Source organism: Neofelis nebulosa, chromosome 8 (assembly GCF_028018385.1).
Source record: "Neofelis nebulosa isolate mNeoNeb1 chromosome 8, mNeoNeb1.pri, whole genome shotgun sequence".
Taxonomy (NCBI): Eukaryota; Metazoa; Chordata; class Mammalia; order Carnivora; family Felidae; genus Neofelis; species Neofelis nebulosa.
The window spans coordinates 126,147,873-126,170,696 of record NC_080789.1 but is presented as its reverse complement, the minus strand read 5'-3'; the positions used below and the strand labels follow the sequence as shown (position 1 = coordinate 126,170,696).

Genomic DNA, 22,824 nt, shown 5'->3' with positions numbered 1-22,824 from the left:
GAGAGAGAGAGAGAGAGAGCAAGTGGGGGAGGGGCAGAGAGAGAGGGAGACCCAGAATCTCAAGCAGGCTCCGGGCTCTGAGCTGTCAGCACAGAGCCCGATGTGGGACTTGAACACACACACTGTGAGATCATGACCTGAGATGAAAGACGCTCAACAGACCGAGCCACCCAGGTGCCCCAAGAAAGTTAGTTTTAAAAGAACAAAAATAGGGGTGCCTGGGGGGCTCCATTGGTTAGGTGTCCAACTGTTGCTTTCAGCTCAGGCCATGATCTCACAGCCTGTAGCATGAAACCCTGCGTGGGATCGAGTCCCACGACATGCTCCGTGCTGACAGCAAGAAGCCTGCTTGGGATTCTCGATCTCCCCCTCTCTGTTGGCCCCTTCCTGCCCCCCCCCCCCCATCAAAATCAATAAACAAAAAAAGAAAAGAAAAATGTTTTGAGTAATGAGAGCATATCTAGCTGGGTTAGGTTTGGTATGATTTATCAGAAGACCTAAAGTGACAGACGTTTAAGGCAATATAAATGCTTATTCCTGCCTAAGTTACAAGTAGGCAATTCTACGGTAGCTTGACCTGAGCCCCCTTTTTCCCCTGCTCGTTCAACTTCAGCGCGTGGCTTTTATGTGGCTTCATTGTCTAAAATGTCCACTCCTAGTGTAGCTAATACATCTACAATCTGGCCAGCAGGAAGGAAGAGGAGGAAGAAGAGTACTTCTCTCCCTTTTATGGATACTTCCGGAAGTACTTCACCACACTTTGCTTACATTTGGCAGAATGTAGCCATGTAGCTGCATGGAGCTGCAGCAGAGACTGGGAAATACACGGCCTTTTATTCTAGCCACCCACATGCCCGGCTGCGATCGCAGCCTCCGTAAAAGAGAGGTATGGACCACTAGGAATCTCAGCGACAAGTAAGCTGACTGCGTTGAGTATGGAAATTCAGATGTGTTTCTTTTTTTTTTCTTTTTAATTGTTTTAATGTTTTTATTTATTTTTGAGACAGAGCATGAGCAGGGGAGGGGCAGAGAGAGAGGGAGACACAGAATACCAAGCAGGCTCCGGGCTCCGAGCTGTCAGCACAGAGCCCGATGCAGGGCTTGAACCCACGAGCTGTGAGATCATGATCTCAGCCAAAGTCAGACACCCAACCGACTGACCCACCCAGGCACCCCCAGATGCATTTCTTGATAACACAGATCTCATTAGTCTATGGTCCTTTGATGCATGAGTGTATGTGTATATCTCCCATAAAAGAGTTACAAGGATTTGGAAAGTAAAAGCATGGAGGACCAAAGCCTTTGCTTGTATATGGGATATTCCTATCAAAAGAATGAGGCCATAGGAGAGCAAATAATATGGGAAGTTGCATATTTTTCATTATCTGCCCACCCCCTCACCTTCCAACTCGACCTTCTAGCTGTACTGAATTTCTTCACCTTCCATTTTTGTATTTTCTGTTTGGCTTACCAGGAACATTTTTTTCCTGATTTTTTACATTCCCTCCCATAGGATTTTGCACTCATATTTATCCTATTTTAACTGGGTCTTCCTGACCTCCCAAGTACAGCATTGTTCAATGCTATTACCTTTATTGCCCTGGATTATGGCGGGCACTCGTGTGTACACACACACACACACACACACACACACACACACACACACACCCTGGATTAATAGCTCTTCTGCTATTCATAGCTTTTGTGAGATCAAGTTTACTTCTAGTAAGTACAATATTGTAGTTATAATGTGAAGCAAAAGAAATGCATAAATCTGTTTCTCTAAACAAAAATCCAGTCTTGACCTGTGTGGCAGACCAGACAGGCAGCTGGGTCGAACCAAAGCCTAGTCTCAGAGTTGAGGTTTCAGAGACCTGTGGTGAAGTCTTGCCACTCATGAGCTGCTTGGGCTCGGTGAAGTCAGTCTCTGCTAGCTGTGGATCAAAATCCACTCTCCTTTTCTCCCGAAGACACCCTACTGGCCTGTTATCTCTCAACTTGCCTTCTATGTTTTTCATATGACAGAGTTCCAGCCAGTAAAATAGAAGTGAGAGATGCCAGTAAAAACTTGTAAGCCCAGGACACGTCATCCAACTCAGACGGGAACAACTGGGTGACAACTAGGTGACATTAGAAACCACAATTTGGGGGCGCCTGGGTGGCGCAGTCAGTTAAGCGTCCGACTTCAGCCAGGTCACGATCTCGCGGTCCGTGAGTTCGAGCCCCGCGTCAGGCTCTGGGCCGATGGCTCGGAGCCTGGAGCCTGTTTCCGATTCTGTGTCTCCCTCTCTCTCTGCCCCTCCCCCATTCATGCTCTGTCTCTCTCTGTCCCAAAAATAAAATAAAAAACGTTGAAAAAAAATTTTAAAAAAGAAACCACAACTTGAATATGGTAGTCACTCAAGACTTGGTTCATAAATGTCAGCACGAAGCAGAGTTACTTCTGATGGAGAACCACCACCCCAGCGTCAAAGGAATACATTTCTCATTCTCTGATCCACTAAATATTTACGATGTACTTGGTATAGTAATTGGACTCATCCGAACGAACATAATAGTGATATCTAAATCACAGATGAGATGAGGTATATAAATCCTTAGCACAAAGCCTGGCACCTTGTATGTAAACAAAAGTACCAGTTGTTGTAACAGGGTTTGGATGAGAAATAAATAACAAATGAATATGTTTTATAAACTAAAAAAAGTGCTATAGATTATTAGATATTCCAGAGTTCTGTCTCTCCTAGGTAGTTGCAAGAACTCACGAAATCTTATTACTTCTATGAAGTCTTTTCTTTGGAAGTGAAATTAAGCTTTCCCTGACCACTTGCATTTCTGCTGTAACTGTTCACTACATGCACACACGCGCACACACACACACACACACACACACACACACATCCCTCTTATACTGGATTTGCTTGCATCTTTATATGCTTTTAAATAACAGTCTGTAATCCAGAACATTCATTTTATAGTGTAAGTTTACACAAAGCAAGTGTTAACTTAGCGGAATGCATCATACCAAGTTAGGTCAGTGGCCGATACAGGTATATCCTTGTGAAAATGCTATTAATAATGACAGAGATCCAGAAGTGTAAATGAGGTGAAAAATGATTTTCCAAGTAACGTGAAAAATCACACATGGTGCGTATCTGTCCTAAAGAGCTCTTACCCCAAGGTCTTAAACATAGTCATAAATCTGCAAGCAAGAGAGGGGTAAAGTCATTGTAATCACTGTTTCTCCTAGTTAGGGGGAAAAACCCAACTCTTAAATTTCTGGCTTCCTTGGCCAATGTTTCTTACTGGCCCCTGTTCTCATTTCAGAACATTAGTAATGCCCATAATATGCTGCCCATTACAACAACTAATGAGCACGCTGACGTTTACATACAGCTTGAACAAATTAGTCATCTGCATTTGAAAGCCTCCGCTGCCGATTGTACATCCATTATTGCTGGAGGCATCTGCATAACTTTTAACATTGAAAAGAATTGGGCTTCACTTATCAAATTTTAGCATTCGTCTGTGGTTTTTATAAATTGCACAAGTCAAGGTATGTTAGAAACATAACTGACCACGATGGCATCCATAATAAGCTTCTCAAGCCTTTTTCTATCTATATTTATTCTGACATTGTTTCCTTTTTGGGGTAGGGACAACATTGTCTTATATTTTATTTGAAATCTTTTACAAGGCAGACTAGAGTCTGAATGGGTACTGTTCAGTATACTAATTGAATCAGCATAGGTTATAAAGAATTAATATAATGCTTTCATGGGATTCATGATCAGGTGAATGTCTTCCTATGTTAGAACTTGCAAAGTTGTATGCTACGTTTTAAGACACATGGAGAGTTGGGGTGCCTGGGTGGCTCAGTCGGTTAAGTGTCCTACTTCGGCTCAGGTCATGATCTCGCAGTTCTTGAGTTTGAGCCCTGCATTGGGCTCTGTGATGACAGCTCAGAGCCTAGCTTGCTTCCGATTCTGTGTCTCCCTCTCTGTCTGCCCCTCCCTTGCTTGTTGTCTCTGTCTCTGTCTCTGTCTCAAAAATAATAAACATTAAAAAAAAATTAAGACACATGGAGACAGAGCATTCATTCATTCATTTCCACAACTATTGTTTCCAGGCTCTAAGTGCCAGATATCATGCTTAATGCTGGGGATACTAAAATGAATTAAGACACAATTGATTGTTCTCAAGAAACTATGTACTGGAGGAGAGACACATAAAAACAGACTTTGGTATCATAAATTATATATTGGATCGCACATGAAACATTTACTTGCCCTTTGGCTCTAAGTTTTATTAGAAATGATTTGCTATTTTGTGATCCCTTTTAAAATGTAATAAAAGATAAAGTTTGATTTCCCAAATGGTCATAACTGAAAGTGAACATACAGATAATTCTACTATAAGAAGTCACACAAATGTCTTGGGAAAACACTAAGTTTCATCAGAGTGGTGGTTTTTTAAAACCATGTTAGAATTCATCCTTCTTCCTTCATTCAACAAGTATTGATAGGTTTCTCAGTGCTTATTAACTACACTGTAAGCCCCAAGAGACCTGGATTTTTGTTGTCTGTGTTCTCCCAGTAGCACAGAATAGAAGCTTGATTCAACTTTATTGACTGAATATTCAAAGAACTCCGGGTAGCCTGCCACAATCTGAGTGTGCCTTAATGAATAAGGGTGGCTCCTACCTCCCCACATAGAGCTTACAGTCTAATGAAAGACCGGACTTAATGTTCTCCCTGAAATTTTAACACTCTCTCACGAAAACTGAACACTTGTTAAATGAAAGACCCAGGAAGGTGATATCATCAGCAGATCATGAAACTAAAATACACTATAACTCCAACACTTTAAATACAGTATCTTTTGTATTTATTTTCATATGTACATGCATGCATATGCACGTGCACATGTATAAAACTGCTGTTTTTCCCCCACAAATCTTATCTGGTGGGGTTTTGGGGAGACTCCCAGCCATGGCTACAGAGGGGTGTCTGGGCCACCCACACATATCCTAGCCAACAGCCTCCCAGTCTGTTGTGTTTCGAAATGTCACATTATTATTATTGTTAGTAGTGGTAAGTACTGACCAATATTTCGGTGCTTCTATTTGACATTCGGTAAAATTCAAATAAAAATGACCACTTTAACACCAAAGGTGAGGAAAATCAGTGACACTATGGAGATGCCTCCATTTTTAACCATACCAAAACCTGTTCTTTAAGCCTGACTATAATTAGTGTATAATGGAGACAGGTTTAAGCTGTGTTTGAGAGGAACAAGTACTGTATCCCACGATAATTTAAAAGGCAGTTGAAGCCTCCCTACTGCAGTATATTTCCGTAAATATATATTTCAGTACACTAAACTTCATACCTTGTATTTTTACAAAACAATACCGATGCCTGGAAACCTTGTTGTATTGAATTTCGCTGTAATAACAGTTGTCGAAATGCGAGGCACCCTCGGATGGAAAAATGAATCCTATCAGGAGGATCTAAATGGGGTGCTGCGGCTGAAACGTTCTTGCTGGGTCCACTACCCTCTTTTTCTACTATTCAGAGCAGTAAAGAAGTGCCCCTGTTGTCCAACACGTGATAACGAAGACTTCTCAACTTTGGAAGCACAAGCCCAATCTGGGAGGAAAGCGGTGCTATTTGGCAAAGATGAAAACCAACAGAGGTCAGGAAGGAGAACCTTGGGACTGGGGTTTGGACCTGGCGGACGAGGCCAGCTGCAGATCCCGGCGAGACCGCACTTCCCAGGTCATCAGCCCCCGCGTCTCTTCTGCCACCGCGTTACTGCCACCATCGAGTGCCTTCCACTGCCGACGGGACGTCCTCCGCAGACGCTCGCCCCCTGGGCGGGGGGGGGGGGGGGGGCGCCGGAGGCCTCCCCAGATCGCAGACGTGCAGCTTCGGACCGGAGCCCGGGCGGCCTCTGCCGCCAGCGACCTCGCTCCGGCCCGCGGGCTGCCCGGCTTCCCGCGAGGTGGTCGCGGAGCAGGAGGGGCGGAGAGCCGGGCGCGGCGGCCCGAGCGACGAGGCTCCCGGGCGCAAGGCCTCGCTTTCGTGGCTTTGAAAACTTTCCAGCGCGCGTGCCACGGCGACGCGCAGCGGCCGGGCCGGAGCCCACGCGGCCCGCGCCTCCCGCGGGGAACTTTTCGGCGCCCGGCTGCCTTGTCACTCTCGCTTTCCGACGCGCCTCCCCCCTGGGCTCGCGCTCCCCGCGCTGCCTCCCTCCCTCCCTCCCGCCGAGGAGCTCCCCCGGGCGCCCGCGGCTCGCGTCCCCGTCCCCGCCGCTCCGCGCTCGCCCTGCCCGGCCGCCCCGCCGCCCCGCGTCTCGCTTTTCAAAATGGCCCGGCCCCGTCCCGCGCCCTGAGAGCGCGGCGAGCGCGGCGCCGAGCCCCGGGCGGCCCCCCGGAGCGGGGAGCGCGGGGAGCGCGCGGAGCGGACGGCAGGGGAGGGGGGGGGGGGCGGAACGGGGGAGCGGAGGAGGGGACCCGCCGCCAGGGGCCGGCTGCTAGCTCCGCGCCGACTTTTCGCCAATGGTCCAAAGCGACATGTCCAAGTCGCCTCCCACAGCGGCGGCGGCGGCGGTGGCGCAGGAGATCCAGATGGAACTGCTGGAGAACGCGGCTCCCGCGGGGGCGCTCGGAGCGGCCGCACAGGTAGCGACGGCGCCGCGCCTTCTTTCTTTGTGAGCATTCCGGGCGCCGACCCCCCGGCTCTCCCGGCGCCTCCTCCGCCGGGCTCCCTCGCCTCGCCGCTCCCCTCCCGCCCGGGCTCCTCCGCCGCCTCCTCTCCCCTCGCCCTTTGCCACCCACTTCTCCCTTCCCGGCGCCGGGGGACCCTGCCCCTTTCCGCCGGTCCCCGGCTCTGGCGCGGCTTCCATTTTTCTCTGCTTCCGAAAAGCGAGTGCGAAGGGGCGGGGGGAGAGACCTCCGGGTCTTCAGAGGCTGGCCCCGGGGCTGCTGGGGCTGCCCTCCTCGCCCCTTCCCGGGAGAGGCACATGGATAGACATGAACCAGGCGAGCGGACTGGACCTGCTCAAGATCGTGAGTCCGGGTGGGCGGGAGGGGCTTGGCTCCCCCCGACCCTTCCGGGCGTGCTCGGAGCTGGGGTGGGGAGGCAGCGTGGGAGGGGGTAGGGGTGCGCAGGGGCGTGGGGCGCTCGGCCCCGGGCCCTGGGCACCGGGCGCAGCCGGGACCCCCCCCCCCCGCCCCCGCACCCGCACCTGGGGCGTTCTGCCGCCTTGACGGCTCAGCTCCCCTCGCGTCGCTTGCCGCGGTCTGCCTGCACCCCTCTTTCTTTCTCTTGAGAGAGTTGGGGACGCGAAAGTTTTTATTTTTCCTCCCCCCCCCCCCCGCCCTGAAATGTTAGCCGTTCCAGGGAGCCCCGGGACCCCCTTCCTCTCCGATGAGTATTAGCGGTTTCTGGAAAAATTCCGGTTTGCTGCTCGTTGTGAAATAGGAGATGTCAGTTGTGGGCGTTGGGCAATGATAAGGTGGTGGCTTTTACGTAAGGCTTTGGCAGGTACAGTTTGGATTACAGACACCTCCAGGTCTCAGCGGTAAGGAGTCTCTCAACTTTTATCCTGCCAGGGAGATGACTTCAGACTCCGAGCTGTGGGCTGCTGGGCGAGCGATGTGAGGAGGTTAGGATTACATTTCAAGCATCGTTTTGGAGAAATGTCTCTTTGCCTAGCGATACGGGCTTGTTGATTTCAAGCCTGCATTTGCTAGATTGTAATTTGTGGTGGTTACATATTTCTGTACTTAAAAAAAAAACTTATAAATATGTCGTTTCTATTTTTTATATTTATATATGCTCAAGACAGAGCGTGTTCTTAGAGTGTTGTTTCCTGTAGCAGTGGGAGGGAGTAGGACACGGTAATAAAGGTTACAAATGTTTTGTTGCCATTGTTGTTTTGATAGGGGATAGAAATTGACGGCTCTGAGATTCTGTTGATACCGTTAATAATGGCGGTGTCATTGGCTTAATCATGGAGCTTTAGTGAACTTTCTTTTGCCACCGGGAAATAACCTTGCTAACTTAAAACACATAATTCACTTTGAGATGGAAGAAAAATGTGGAAACCAAATTGTGTAATCAGAAATCCATTTCTTTCATAGGGGTAGCACAGCTAGCTTTTAGTCGGCCTTGGGCTGTTTGGCTGCTGAACCAGAGAGGGGACGTATAGCTAACCACCTACATTCCCATCTAGCTTCTGCCAGGGGACCTGAATTCTTACCAACACATGTCACATTTGTTCTAAACTCCTGATTTGATCTAGACTCTTAACCAGGTTAGATGACAGTGAGAAATGTACTCCGAGAACTCATTTATTTCTGGATGAAGGTCTTGAATTTTGATAGAAGAAAGGACTTTTAGGCCATTTTTTTTCTTTGATCTTCCTTTAGGGATTTTTTTTTTTTTTAAGTTTTCATTCTTATGATAAAAATAGAGTTCCTGAATTCCTGGAGATCAAAGTTACTGCTGACAGAAAACATGACTACATTCAGATAAGAAATACTAAATTCACTTAGTGATTTATGTCGTTAAATGTAAGTCAACAAATTGTTGTTAGTTGCAGTTATGAAATGATTCATATGTGAGGAGACACCGTTTCTGCCTTCAAGGGTGACAAATGTGTGGCAATTGTATGGTACAGGACTCTAAGTGAGGTACTGAATCTTCTATGGTTTCCAAGGAGTAAAGATCACAAACGTTCTATATGGAGTAATAGTAAACAATCTATATGGACTTCATAGAAGAGGTGGCTTTTGAGAAGAGCTTCGAAGGGTGGGTGAGGTTTGACTCGAGATTGTTTCTCAGAGAGATGGTGGGAGCCATATAGGAGGTAACGTCGCAAAAATTGTAAGTCTTGTAACATATTGATCATGTGTAGCTTGAAGAGAGTATGGAAAGGTACAGATTGGGCAGAGTTCGGCAGCAGATTGACAAGGCAATTTGAGGCCACATTTTGGAGGCATTGGAACCTGCCGTGTGATGAATGATAGAACCATGGAAGGGGTTTAACCATGGAGTCGCATTCAGAAGATACACCTGGGAATGTTCTGGAAGGTATTTTAGAGTTTCAGGAGTCTAGAGGTGGAGCTGCCAGACAGGAGATTGGTATAACAGTTTGGACAAGAGGTATTAAGGCCTAAACTAAAGAGAGAGAGAGAGAGAGAGAGAGAGACGATAATGGATACGACAGGCCCGTGCGTGAGACACTTCAAAGACTCAATGCACAGGAATTGGCTAGTGAGTGGATAAATATACGAGAGGGAGGAAGAAGGGAGGAAAGGATATTACAAGCAGGTTGGAGGTATAAATATTCAACTGTGTCCACATCTGTCTCGTTGCTTTCTCTACCTTCCAAAAATGAAAGCAGTTTTCCTTGAATTGTGTGTCTATCACCTCGGGTATTTGAGGGAAACTTTGCCATGCTTATTTTATTTCTAATAAATCATGGCATCGCAGGATCAGAGGGCTGTGAAAACTTGGCATCTATACTCTGGGCAGGACAGGACAGCAGTAAAACCGCCTAAAAGGGGGGGGGGCGGGCTGTCTCAGGAGCATCCCCCTTTTTTTGTGATACTGAGTAATAGTAAATCTACTTAGAAATGGGATTTTCACTTGCAAATGGTGTGTCTAAGCAATCACTGGTTTTAAGAATCCTTTTTTTTTTTTTACCTCTGGATTTTATTACAAGTTCTGTATGAACAGAAGATTTAGATTCACAGACTTCCCATTCTCCTTTTTTATGTTAATAATCCCTCGAGGGAGGGATGGGGCACCCCTCCTACACCCCAACCCTTTCAGTCCAGCACATAAACAACACGAATAAGTTTCTTACATGAGAAGGGGGTTGGCAGTCTAACTACGGGTTGTAAGTTCTGATGGAAGGAAATGGCATCACTTTTTGGGTAACCTGCCGAACAGCGTCACTGCAAACTTGGACCTCCTCCAAAGTCGGGCGCCAATCTAGTATTCTGCCTCCAAAGCTTCAAATCTGCATTGTCTACGACTATAGCCCCCAGCCACGCGTAGCCTGAACTGAGATGTGCTCTACATGTCAAATGCACACCAGATTCCAGAGACTTGATACGAAATAAAGAATATACGTCTCATTAATCATTTTTATATTGATAACATGTTGCAGTGGTAACCGTTTGGATATATTGGTGTAAATAAGATACAGCATTGCCATTGATTTCCCTTGATGTTTGCCTTTCTCGTGTGGCTACTAGAACGTTCCAACGACACGGGCTTGCATTATATTTCTGTCGGGCAGCATTAGTCTAAAATGTGGCACTGGTAAATCTCAGGGGAGTGGACTCGATGGTGTGTGATGACTGGGGGGATGGGAAGCAGGTGAAAGGGACTGAGAATAGGATAGAGACGGAGGAGACCGGCAAGAAACAAGACGGGTATGTCAGCGCTTTCTGCCCGAAAGAGATTGTAACCGGCACCTCCAGCCACACCTGAAAACGAACAGACAGTAACCAGAGGTCCTGTTTGTTTTGCTCCTAGCAACAAGACCCAGCTGGTTCCACCCCAGCGGAGTTTGCCAGATGCTTTTCAAGCATGTTGTAGTAATACCAGCTGATAGTGGCAACATCCTGAATCACCGTAGCAAGGAGCTTTATCTGAAAAGGGCAGCGGCCTTTCTCCTGGGGCTCTCGAACCACGTCCGTGTGGTTTTCCAGAAACACTTTTAGGTCCGAGGTAGAGCTTAGTCTTTTCACAGTCTCCAGAAGGAATGACTGTGGGTCTCGTGCGTCACGTTTTGCTAAAACCTTCCCCTCCGGGCCCCCCACCCCTTTCCTCCTGATTGGTATTTTCGTTCTGGTACCTGTTGCTGGATTTGATTCCACTGAATTGCAGTGACGTAGCTTTAGTCCTTTCAGGAAGAGCTGAGCAAAATGTGTTAACCCCGTAACGGGTGGTGGCACCCTTCCGTGTGTGGCTGCAGCAGTAGTCACTGTCCTACAAATGACACACTCAGCATACGCTTACTGTCACAGCTACGCGGAGTTAGAATTAATTATGACACCACCACCAGTAGCCGAGGCTGCCTTAGAGTTCTTTCCGGGCCTGGCTGGAGGCTGCTTATGAAGACGGCAAGGTTGATCTTCTCCTGCCCTCCCTGCCCCTGAACTTCCCCACTAGACATTTCTCTGCCGTCTGGCCTTGTCCCTCCTTCCTTGTCTACCTCCCGATCCCCAACGCAGTTCTCTTTAGGCTGCCTCTGGAGTCCTTTGTGTAAACTGATCCATACAGAAAAGAACTTACGGTCTCCTTCCCTTTTCCTAGGGAGGTAATCTCCATTACTTTACTCCTCGTAAAGGATCTGACAGTCTTGTTCTTACTAAGCTATCAGTAAATGAGGAGATTTAATGTCTGATTTCTCTCTGGATCATTTTCGCTTAGTTTGTCTGCGGTTCAGAGGGATAAATCTCAATGAATGCTAATCGAGAGAGATGGAAACTAATTTCAGGTATCAGCATTATGCTGACGAGGAGCAGTCTGCAGGGAGGAGAACGGTCACCCTATCTATCAACCACAGAAGCGGCTTCATTCTTGAAGCTGTCCCCAGGGCCTGCCAAGCCAACTGTGTGTGCACGGGTGGGCTCAAATCTACAGTTAACTGGCAACTTCTAAAATTAACTACTATTGTCTATTTCAACCATACAGAAATTAGGTTTCAGTGATCTGTGAAATATGAACATTTAAAACTCCAGTCCAATTTTCAAAGTCATTTAGTATCAGAGAAGACATTCATTTACACAGAGCTGATATTTGACATCATCGTGACTGTTGGATATCATTTTAATAAGTCATTTATATACTTGTGGAAATTTCTAGAATTTTTTTCTAGTTTCTGAAATCTGACTTAGCTTGGTTGATGTTTTAGGAGAAGTAAAGGAGTTTAAGTTTACAGTTTTCTTTTTCTCCTTTTTGCTGTGGTGACAACAATTTGTTTTTAGTAAGCTTCACATAACTAACAGGCAGTGAGTGGAAATGAGTGACTTTTTCAGGCTGTGTTCCAAGAAGGATTTAGGGGTCTGCACGTGTCAGGGAGAGTATTATGGGTTACACTTTGTACTCTGGCCAAACACAGACTCCCTTTCTCCTCTCCCTTTGGTGTCCTGACACTTGGGTAACTCTGATTATGAATCATTTTATATATTGGGTGTTCATATATTTAGTGTTGCTAAAAAAAAAATTTAGAAAAGCCATTTGTCCTAAAGAAGCTACATTTGCAGTAGCCCCTGAACTAAGAAAACTATATACTTCTTTTCCAGGTGGAGGCAAGTAAATATTTGATTAATCTTTCTTGCCTTCCTTTGTTTTGGGAAGATTTGGCCTTTACTTTCTTCTTCTTCTTCTTCTTCTTCTTCTTCTTCTTCTTCTTCTTCTTCTTCTTCTTCTTCTTCTTCTTCTTCCTCCTCCTCCTCCTCCTCCTCCTCCTCCTCCTCCTCCTCCTCTTCTTCTTCTTCTTAATAATTCCTGCAGATGAAATGCTCTAGTCTCCATTTTCAAGGATTTAGAGTAAGTAAAGAGGAAGTAATTTCAGCAAGATGGACTTAATTTTAAATATTCATTGGATCAAAGGAAACTTTGCTTTGTAATGGTAGTATAAATTTTCACTAACATTTTTTAAAGTACATCGAAATGGACTATATTAGCTTTCCAAAAGATGCTTTAATTTGTTTTCCTCTTGATCTTGGGTATTGTTACAAGAAACGTTAAAAATTAAAAAGGAGACTATAGGAGAGAAATGATTGCTATAATTAGTAAAAGGACAGAATAGAGGTGTAATTATGCATATCTGCTTATTTTAGCTTTTAATAAATTTGATACATAATGAATAAGGATTTGCTATAACACTATTAAGAAATGAACAAGTTAATACTTTGAATAAAGCATTCCCCTTAAATTTAAGTGAAGAGGAAAGTATATATATTTTAAAACTATCACCAGTTTGCATGGGCTTTGATGGGCCACAGTTTTTTGTTGTTGTTTAGTTGGTTTTGTTTTTGTTTTTGTTTTAGTGTGCAAACTGTGCCTTAGTACAGTTGAAAACTGATAATCTAACATACATGCTTAAATATATATAGCATAGGTAGCCAAGTGCACCTGAAGTTATGTTTATGAACAGTGTTCGTAGGGGCCCAGAAAAATTAACATGCAGATACAATTAAACACTTTTTAAAGGTATCTGATTTCTTGCAGAGAACGGTCTCCTACTCTGGGACAGAATGTCTGAAATATTGTGTGGTTTTCACAGTGCCTGTTGTGCATTTATGAGCAACCACGAAAAAGCTTACACACCAAAGCAGCTGAACAGTAAAACATATTTATCCTGAAAAAAATCTGAAGCAAATGACCATGATAGAATTTCAGACTCACTTTCCACCCATTTCAAAATGGTACTGGAAGGACACATCATGATGGAGTAAGGTTATATTTTGACTTTGTTCTCAAAGATGATTGTATGCTCCTCATGAAGACAAATAGTGTGTTTTAAAAAAAAAAAGAAAATTTAACATAGATTTGTTCCCCAACCCCCAAAGAAACAGGTTAGGCCTTTAATAAAAATCTTTCAAAGGTAATAAGTCTTTTTCTGTATGGAAATATATATATTTTTCTGTATGGAAATATATATATATATATATATATATATATATATGTATACACACACACACACACACACACACACACACACATGCATACACATTATTTAAAGAACTTCTCATGCTTTATTTTAGTGTTCTTAGGCTTTGGAAGAAAGACACTTCTGTCCAAACCTTTGTATAATAATTGGAAAAGGAAGAACGCTCTTGAAAGAATGTTATTTTTCAACAGTTTACTGAATAATGTTTACATAAGTAAGAAGAATAAGCTGCTGAGTGAGGAGAACGTTGTATAATACATTGTGAAAGCCCAGCCTAGGTTGTCTTTCCTTTTATGAAGCTGAGAGTTAATTAAATGCCATGGAAACACATTTGTATTATACAAATCCCGTAGATGCTTGAAAGAGAACAAACATCTTTAAGAAAAATTCTTGCTTTAAGATTATACCACCGTCTCACTGATTGCAAAGTCCTGTAATTTAGTCATAACACAAATGTTTGTAGTAGATTTCAGTTCGCCTAAGTGCTACATATACCATGGTTTATGGGATATTTCTCTTTTTAATTAAAAACATATGTGTGTGTCCAATATCACAAAGTAGTATTTTCAAGACCTGAACACACTGATTTTTTTTAAAAGTAACTTTTGTAAATTCTGATGAACTAATGAAGCCTCTTTGAGTCTCATCATTCTAAATGTTATATACCTTACCCCACCTTTTCCCCACTCTTCCAGTCTGTGTGTGATATTACTTTTTATACTACGTATATTACTTCTTAGAATAAGTATGTCAGTTTTAAAATATTATTCTGACCCCGTGCCATATGCTAGGTCTCATACTAAATGCTCTAAACCTGTTATTTCATTTAATACTTAACCCGGTGAGGTGAGTGTTAATATCCCCTTTTAAAGGAAGAGAAGCCTGTTGTTTGGAGAAGTTAAGACACTGGCTCACTTTCTGCTCTAGCAGGGTTCCAACCTGTGTGCATTGAACTGTAAAGCTCAGCCTTGAGCTACTTTTCGATTGTATGTTAATGTTCAATATTTGCAACGACGTTATCTTTGCCTGGAATTAAACAGAGATTGATGCATAGTTTATTCTCCGTGCTCCGAATGCAAACGGTAGACATAATAGGAAAAGCAAGTTCATTTGCATACGTTCAGGCTTGGCTCCATCGTGTCAATTGAAGCAAATTGTCTCACTTTTTAACGCCCTGTTCTGAAATGCTTGTTTTATTATCGTTAGGATTCTATAAAACTGATTTTTCCTGTGTGCTCAGCAAAATCGCTAAGTGGATAAAAAGCCAGATTTTCATATCCCATGCAAACATGACAATAACGGGCCAGGCATTTTTATGAACTACTTTTAATTTCATCGAATTCACCACCTCGTCTATAGCCGTTTCACCACTTCCAAAAGCAGTCTCTACATCCATTGATCACAGGAGGAGCTGGCACCGTGTTTCCTCCGTGTTCCCTCTGGACCTGTATAGAAACTTCTATATATACATATATATGTATATAAATAAGTTTCAGGGCCAGCAGAATTCATACTGCACGATGTTCTTCAGCCACCATATGCAGTTCTTACAAGTACCTATGGAGTTACAGATTAAAACATGAAAAACAGCCAAAATGGAAGCCCGCACCACTGGGCTGCTGGAAACAGCATTTCATTATGCACAATCTGTCGACGCATCACCTTTTCTCTCACCTTGCTGTTGTAGCTTCTTCGGTCTCTCCTGCACCGAAATCCTTGCTTTTAAACGTTTTTATCTTCAATGGCTTTGCCTCCAGATGACAGATAAGCTAACAGATCACATAAGTTGTTTTAATTCGCACGTTATTGAACCCTTTGTCTGGAAACCTCTTTTCCCTATAAACTCACCATTTTGAAATCGATACTTGTGATTCCAGTGTCATTTTCTAATGATGCCCACATGATGGCAATTTATATTTTGTTTCGGTTTTTGACCCCTTTCTAGAAGTAGGCCTAGATTTTGGTGAAGAAGGTCTAACAATAATCTCATTTATCTTTTTTTTTTTTTTCCCTTTCTTTTGTAGTCATACGGAAGAGGAGCTAGAAGGAAAAACAGATTTAAAGGATCCGATGGGAGCACTTCCTCGGACACTACCTCAAATAGTTTTGTTCGTCAGGTAAGAGAGCTCTTGAATTTCTGGTTCACAGAGGTAGATTCAAATGAATTTAATTTTTTGAAGGTGATTTTTATACCATTACCCTTAAGATATACGTGGTATTATGGTACTTACTTTCAGTTAAAGGGAAAAACGTGCAGTTTCATGTGATACTTAAAATATTTAAATTTTAAGTGAGATCACGTAGTAATTCCACCCTTTCCTGGCAAGTTGGGGAAAGACAAGTGTAAAATTCACTACAGAGGATTTCTTCGTAACAGAATGAGTGAACTCCAGCAGAAATGACTATGGCTTTGGGCGTTTTTTTTCGGCTGGGGGAGGGAATCTCCTGTTGTGGGCATCCGTGTTGCCAACTATGAACTTGAAATACCGGTGTTCCCCTAGCTTGAGTTTTCTTTCCTCTTCCCTGTTGGGAATTGGATTGTTAAAGAGGAAACTGTTCTTGGTCTTGGAACGACTGAGGCTTCTAAGGTTAAATAAAGCATATGATATCTTTGCGGCCTAACTTGAACTGCCTTTGGAGACGTAGCTTTTATTTCAGGTGCTATGTGGAGTATTCCTGTCCAGCTGTTTGCAACTGTCCCCTAGACAGTGAGTGTCCACATCTTTAACATAGAAAACATTCACACGTGCTAACAGAAAGGATTTTAACTGCCAGAGCAAGAACACAGGCAGCCCTATCTCCGAGGGCAGTAGGTTGTGTGTCTAGACTAAAGTCTTGCCAGGTGTAGATGAGTGTGTATCTTCATGCGACTAATGCTTCTCGGTGGAAAAGAAATTGGGAAGGACAGTGCTAGACAGAACCTGATTCTGTGGCTGAAGGACTCCCAGTATCTGGCCCTTGTGCTCCGAGGAATATGTCGGCCACAGGTCTTTCCCCCCAGATAATGGCGGTCAACCGGAACACCTCCATTTCTCTTGCTGGCCACTTTTCCTGTTGCTTCTTGCGCCCCTGCTCCGACACGTCCCCCCACGGTTAGTAGCACTTGGGCTTCCATTTGTCTACCTGCCGCACCACTGGGGATTCTGTTCTTGGCTGGTTGCTGCCTCCTTACACTTTCGCGACACAGACAAAGGATGATCCCTCTTTGGCCCCCAGTTCCCTCTCTGCAATGTCAGCTATGCCAAAGGTATGTCTGAGTAACTCACATGCAACGGGAAAAATCTTGGTTCTGGTCTGTGCCAGTTAAGAATTGTTTCGGTTGCAGGAAGTTAGAACAAGAGTTGGTTAGGAAAGAATGGGACTATTTTGCTAAGAAACATTTAGAAAGAAAAACAGATAGAGCTATGTTGTAACGGTGTCAGAAAGAAGGAGCCAGGAAGGGCCCAAGAGGAGCCAAAGGTGTGTGCGTTGGCAGAATCCAGGCGCCATGGTCCTAAGAATAAATGAAGGGCCTGAGAAATAGTTGCTTAGCTTAGGTGAGTCAGTGCACAGAAAGTCACCCAAGGCCTTTTCCATTTCAAGCATCCATCTCGATTCTGCCTCTGGGACAAGGAGACTGAACCAGAGGAGTGAGAAGCCACAACTGTGAGTCATTATCTCGGGGCCGGACGTCCGAAGCAGAAAAAAAATAAGCTTCTTAGAACACGTGGTAGTTGTGGCAAAGCCACACAAAGCGACAGGCAGGTTGTTGAGATTGCATGGGAAGAGAAACTGATGTTTGAAGTGAATGCCGCATTGTGGGCAGAAATGAAGAGTAAACCAAGTCCTCTGTTTCTCATCTTCGCCCTGTTAAAAATGTCATTGTGAGACAATGGTTGGACTTCACTTTCCAGTTGCCCCTGGCCGTGGATTTCTCTTTCATGGTGCTTTGAGAATTTCATTCGTTAACTTCATTCATTAAGGGGTGATTGCCACACTGCATATAAATTAACTGCGATTTGCTTTTCTTCGCGATAACTTCCTTTCGCTTTTGCGTTCCTGGTGATGTGTGTGAGATTCTGTGCTTGAAACACAAAGATTATAAAGAGAGTTGTTAAACTACTTAATGTAAATTTAGATCTATATTGCCAAAACTTATGTGGGCATTTAAGAAGACAAGACAAAATAAAGCAAAACAAAACAACAACAACAACCCCCCTCCGCCCCCCCAAAAAACCCCTCTATCCTAAAGGGGCATCTCTTTGAAAGAAAATAAAACCCATCTTCCTGAGTCCTAGAATGAGGTGTGTGCCATGGCATGGGTTTGGGGTGATGATTACACAGGTAATGATTTCAAGGACCCTGAAGTGCCGACTTCCTTCCATCACAGAAGGAAAACCAGTGTCTGTGGCCAGAATGCTGAGTTAAAACCTAGTTTTCCTTCGATAATTTAATCTCTATTCTGTTCAAAACAGCATTCATATTTTGCTGCCATTTGAAAATAAGCAAACGTTACCTTGATAGAACTAGATATTTAATAGAGATGATTTAATCAGAGTGTTTGAAGAAATGCATGGTAGATGTTAGATTATTAAATCACCTGAAAGAACATCTTTTAAATGTGTTCTTTTTATCATAAGTAGATGTTTTGTTAAAATAAGTGACTTGTGTCCATGTATGTTACTTACCTGTCTGTGGCTGGGGCATATGTATAATTGGTAAATCACTACAACAAGTGGGATCTATTTAAAAATATCTTACAGTTAGATCATATTCCTGCCCTTGAATTAAAAATCATTTCCATATAACTTTGAAACCTTAGAATTACATTTTTAAAAATATTATATTATTTGTAAAGACTTTTTAACTATTTGGTAACCACTAGGTACTTCAGAAAGTTTCAGAGTTTGGAAATGAAAATTTTGTATAATAAATATATTAAAAATTTCAAAAATAAATAACTGACAGAATAGCATAGACTTGGCTCTGAACGGAGTTGTATCTCCCCCCAATTCCTATGTTAATTGTGTTTGGGGGGTCTATAAGGGGATGATAACAAGGTTAGACGAGGTCATATAAGAGCAGGTCCATAATCCTACAGCACCGGCAGCCTTATAAGAAAGAGATACCAAGAATGTGCACGCACAGTAAAATAGCCATGTGAAGACATAGTGAGAAGATAGCCATCTGCAAGCCAAGGAGAGAAGCCCCACCAGAAACCCACCCTGCCAGCGTTATGATCATGAACTTCCAGCCTCCAGAACTGTGAGAAAATAGATTTCTGTTGTGTAAGCCTCTCCCTCTCTGGTGCTCTGTTACGGCAGCCATAACAGAGTAATACAGGTATGTATATAAGGGGGCATGAAAACAGGCCTATTTTATGTATTTATTTATTTATTTACTCTTAAAGTAAACATTCTTACTGATCTGTAACAAAAATGCCCCCAAATGCACAAATCATAAGTGTTCAGTCTGATGAGATTTCACAGAGTAAGTCCCCATGTGGCTATCACCCAGGTCAAGAAATCAATATCACCAGCACCTGAACTCCCCCTTTTGACCCTTCTCAACCATTATTCCCTTCTTCCTTACTAAAGCTAGCCCATTACTTCTTCTTTTTATACTGTAAGTTCCTGTGGCCTGTTTTTGGAGTTTTATATAAACAGAATCATTTATATCTGAATTCTTTCACTCAGCTGTACAATGGTTATATTCGTCTGTGTTGTGTGTTGCAATAAACGGTGAATCTTTGCCGTATCGCACTCCACTGTTTAAATATAGCACAATTGCTTCTCTACTTTACTATTGCTAGACACTGGGTTATTTCCTGTTGGGGTTATTGAGAGTATGGCCGCGTACATGTTCTTGTATCTACCTTTGGTATGTGCACGTGTGCATTTTTGTTTTATCAGTAGAGTGGGATGGTGGGCCATGTGAACGTATGTGTTTAATTTAAGTACACACTACAAGCCAGTTTTCCAGAGTGGTTGAGCCAGTCTGTACTCCCACAAGTAGTGGGGAACAGTGTCAACCGTTTCACGGCCTTGCCAACACTTCGTATTGTCAATGTTTTTCCTTTTAGTCATTCTTGTGCCAGTGGTATGAATAGCCCTTTCCCTGATGACTGAGTCACAACTTACCCATGCTGGATTTTAGCCCTGTGGCTGTTTGATGAAAATTGTCTCCTAACCGTTTGTTGGAACATGTTGAAACATACTGGAATGCGGTAGAACGTGAACATGAAGATAAGTCTACAAAGTAGAAGGCTGAGAGGCCTTCACCCATGGTTTTATTTTATTTTTCCAAACTTTTTGTTGTATATTTTGTACCCATCATTTGTTCGTGGTACTCTAACTAAAGTTATTTTGTAAGAAGGATCCTTAGTCTTAAGGAAAAGTTGCTTATAGATGGGTTTCTGCTTTAGGTCCTGAAGCAGGATAACAGGGACCATGAAAGAATTTCACAGTCATAGATAAAGATTCCCGGTTGTTAGTTCATCAGTTGACCTTAAGTTAACCAACTGAACAGTCTTCTGGTCCTTCACATCATCAGCCTGTTTGAGGTCAGTGATATTTCAGAGTCGGGATTGGAGGACGACTTCCTTCTTTAACTTAGTTAATTTCCCCCCGGACTTCAGTTTTATGCAGGGGCTCTGGGAGAGGGGCGGAGCCCTGATCAGCATTGCAGTATGGCCACTGCCCATGGGTTGTTGGCTACATGTTTCATATATTGGTAGGCTTTTCCAGGTGCTGCGGGAACCGAGGTCGCTATGATTTCTACTCTGTATAAGCTTGTTGTGAAGTGATGGCCGAGCTCACCTTATCTGTCAAGCATTTCAAAGACAGAACTTGTTCTTCCTCATATTTCCTAAAACCATTAGTTGGAGGGAAAGTTAATTGTGGTGTTTTTTAACTGTGGTCTTACTCCTTTATGCTGCAGCGGAAATGTTACATATATGCAATATATGTTCACAGTATACCGCACTTAAAATTTCCATAGTTCTCTTTGATGTATATTGTATCAGGAGACTTACTTAAAATGGTTTCTTTTCAAGAAGGAGGTGAGTGGCTAGGGGTCGCTGTGAAAGGACTAGAGTCTGAAGCCAGGCTGCTCAGTCTGAATTCCGTCTCTGCCATTTACTAGTTGGCCTTTGGACAAGCAGCTTAATCTTTCTATCCCCCAGCGTTTTTACCAGGGAAATAGTGCCGACTTCCAAAGTTAGTTGAAAGGACTGCATGAGTTCAAACTTGCCAATTGCTTAGAACTGTAGCTGGTAGCTAGAAAGTACTATTGAAGAGCGTACTATTATTATTTATAAATACTATAGGCCATTGAGAACATCAGTTAAAACCTGGATAAGGGGGCGCCTGGGTGGCTCAGTCGGTTAAGCGTCCGACTTCAGCCAGGTCACGATCTCGCGGTCCGTGAGTTCGAGCCCCGCGTCGGGCTCTGGGCAGATGGCTCAGAGCCTGGAGCCTGTTTCCGATTCTGTGTCTCCCTCTCTCTCTGCCCCTCCCCCGTTCATGCTCTGTCTCTCTCTGTCTCAAAAATAAAAATGTTAAAAAAAAAAAAATTAAAAAAACCTGGATAAGAAGTAGAGCATGGCAGAGGAAATCATAATAGTTAAGTGATATTAATAGTTAACTATTATTTCATTGTTTACCGCGTATTCTTTCTGCACCTCTGTTTGAGGCACAGAGAGGTTAAGTAACTTGTCCACGGTCACGTGACAGGTAGGGTTGGAGTCAGATTTTGCATCCAGGTAGCTGACCCCAGATTCTTGCTTTTATTGGATAGGCTACATCTCCTTATAACAAAAGCCATGAGTAAATCAAATTGAATGACAAGTGCTTTCTTCTTTCAGCTAAGGAAGACACGTGGAAAGATTTCTACCGGTGTCTTGACTGGAGAACACATACAAAGTTAGTCTGCTTTTAACTTCCTTCCCCACAGGAAGGTGAGGATGTCTTCAGCATTGTAAATATCCCCTGGACATCATGATACAACAAACCAGCTTTATTCCCTTATTTCTTGCATCAAAAATTGCTGAGTTCCAGTTTGTGCCACCATTCAGCACACTCTGCCTCCTGTATGAGTAATGCCAAGTGGAAAAGTAGTGCTGGGAATGTTTCCTTTCTCCCACGCACACTTAGAACACACACTTAGAATCCTGAAAGTCCTCTTTTTCTTCTTCTTGTTTTGAATACACTTGGCCGTGAGCTTAAGTCCGAAATCACCTGCAGCATCATGCTGGTCCACTTTGAGGTTTAGCTGAGGCTGATACAGGCCCATGAATCATTCTTATTGTGAATCTGGGTAATTCCAGGTGCATATACAACACCTGGCTTTACAGCAGGTCCGTTAGAAATGGTTTTTTAGTTCCTTAGGCTGTTGCTTCATAAACAGGCATTTTAGTTTTAATTTGTTAAGAGGCAGAAAGTGTTAAACATGCCTTCTAGGCACCCTAATTAGAATTAATGAAGATTATTGTTCAAATTATGTACGTACTAAATGGTATTTAATATATAAAGCTGCAGTTATCTTGGATTTATTGAGATTATTACGATACCGAGGTTGTCTTCAACTCAGGGAAAAACTCTTTGTACTCTGGCTCTGTGTTGTGAACAGATATGTTGATAAAAGAACTTTATTTATCATCATAACAAGGCCAGCAAAGCTACCATTCTTAAGATTCTTGATGTGTAGGGCCTTACTTAAAGTTATAGTCTATTAAGATAATTAAGTTGTCGTATAATGTAGCTCTTTCCTTCCAACTTCATCACAGAAAGAGAGAGAGAGAAAGAAAGAAAAGAAAGAAAGAAAGAGAAAGAAAGAAAGAGAAAGACAGAAAAGAAAGAAAGGAAAGAAAGAGAGAAAGAAAGAAAGAAAAAGAAAGAGGAAGAAAGAAAAGAAAGAAAGAAAGAAACAAAGAAAGAAAGAAGAAAGAAAGAAAGAAAGAAAGAAAGAAAGAAAGAAAGAAAGAAAGAAAGAAAGAAAGAAAAGAAAGATAGAAATCCCAGGGGTCTGTTGTCAAAGGAGGAGGAGAAAAGAAGAATGAGTAGTTTATTTTAGCACCAGAACCTAAGTGAGTAAATTAATTTACTGGAAGAAAAATAGGTGGAGAAGAGTAACAAGGCCTGC

General features: G+C 43.2%; 1 protein-coding gene across 4 annotated transcripts in view; it reads left to right on the top strand.

Annotated features, from left to right (window-relative positions):
* The first annotated feature begins 6,516 nt into the window (after window positions 1–6,516).
* The window catches only part of CACNB2 (calcium voltage-gated channel auxiliary subunit beta 2), a 391,187-nt gene continuing 374,879 nt past the window's right edge, over window positions 6,517–22,824 (top strand). For 2 of the 4 annotated variants that reach the window (XM_058681764.1, XM_058681766.1), the window contains exons 1-2: window positions 6,517–6,685; window positions 15,729–15,821. In XM_058681764.1, coding sequence (XP_058537747.1) covers window positions 6,563–6,685; window positions 15,729–15,821 — 216 coding nt within the window. In that variant the 5' untranslated portion in view covers window positions 6,517–6,562. Of the gene's footprint in view, window positions 6,686–6,949; window positions 7,073–15,728; window positions 15,822–22,824 lie in introns of those variants that run through there. The other 2 variants (XM_058681763.1, XM_058681765.1) reach the window with 2 other exon arrangements.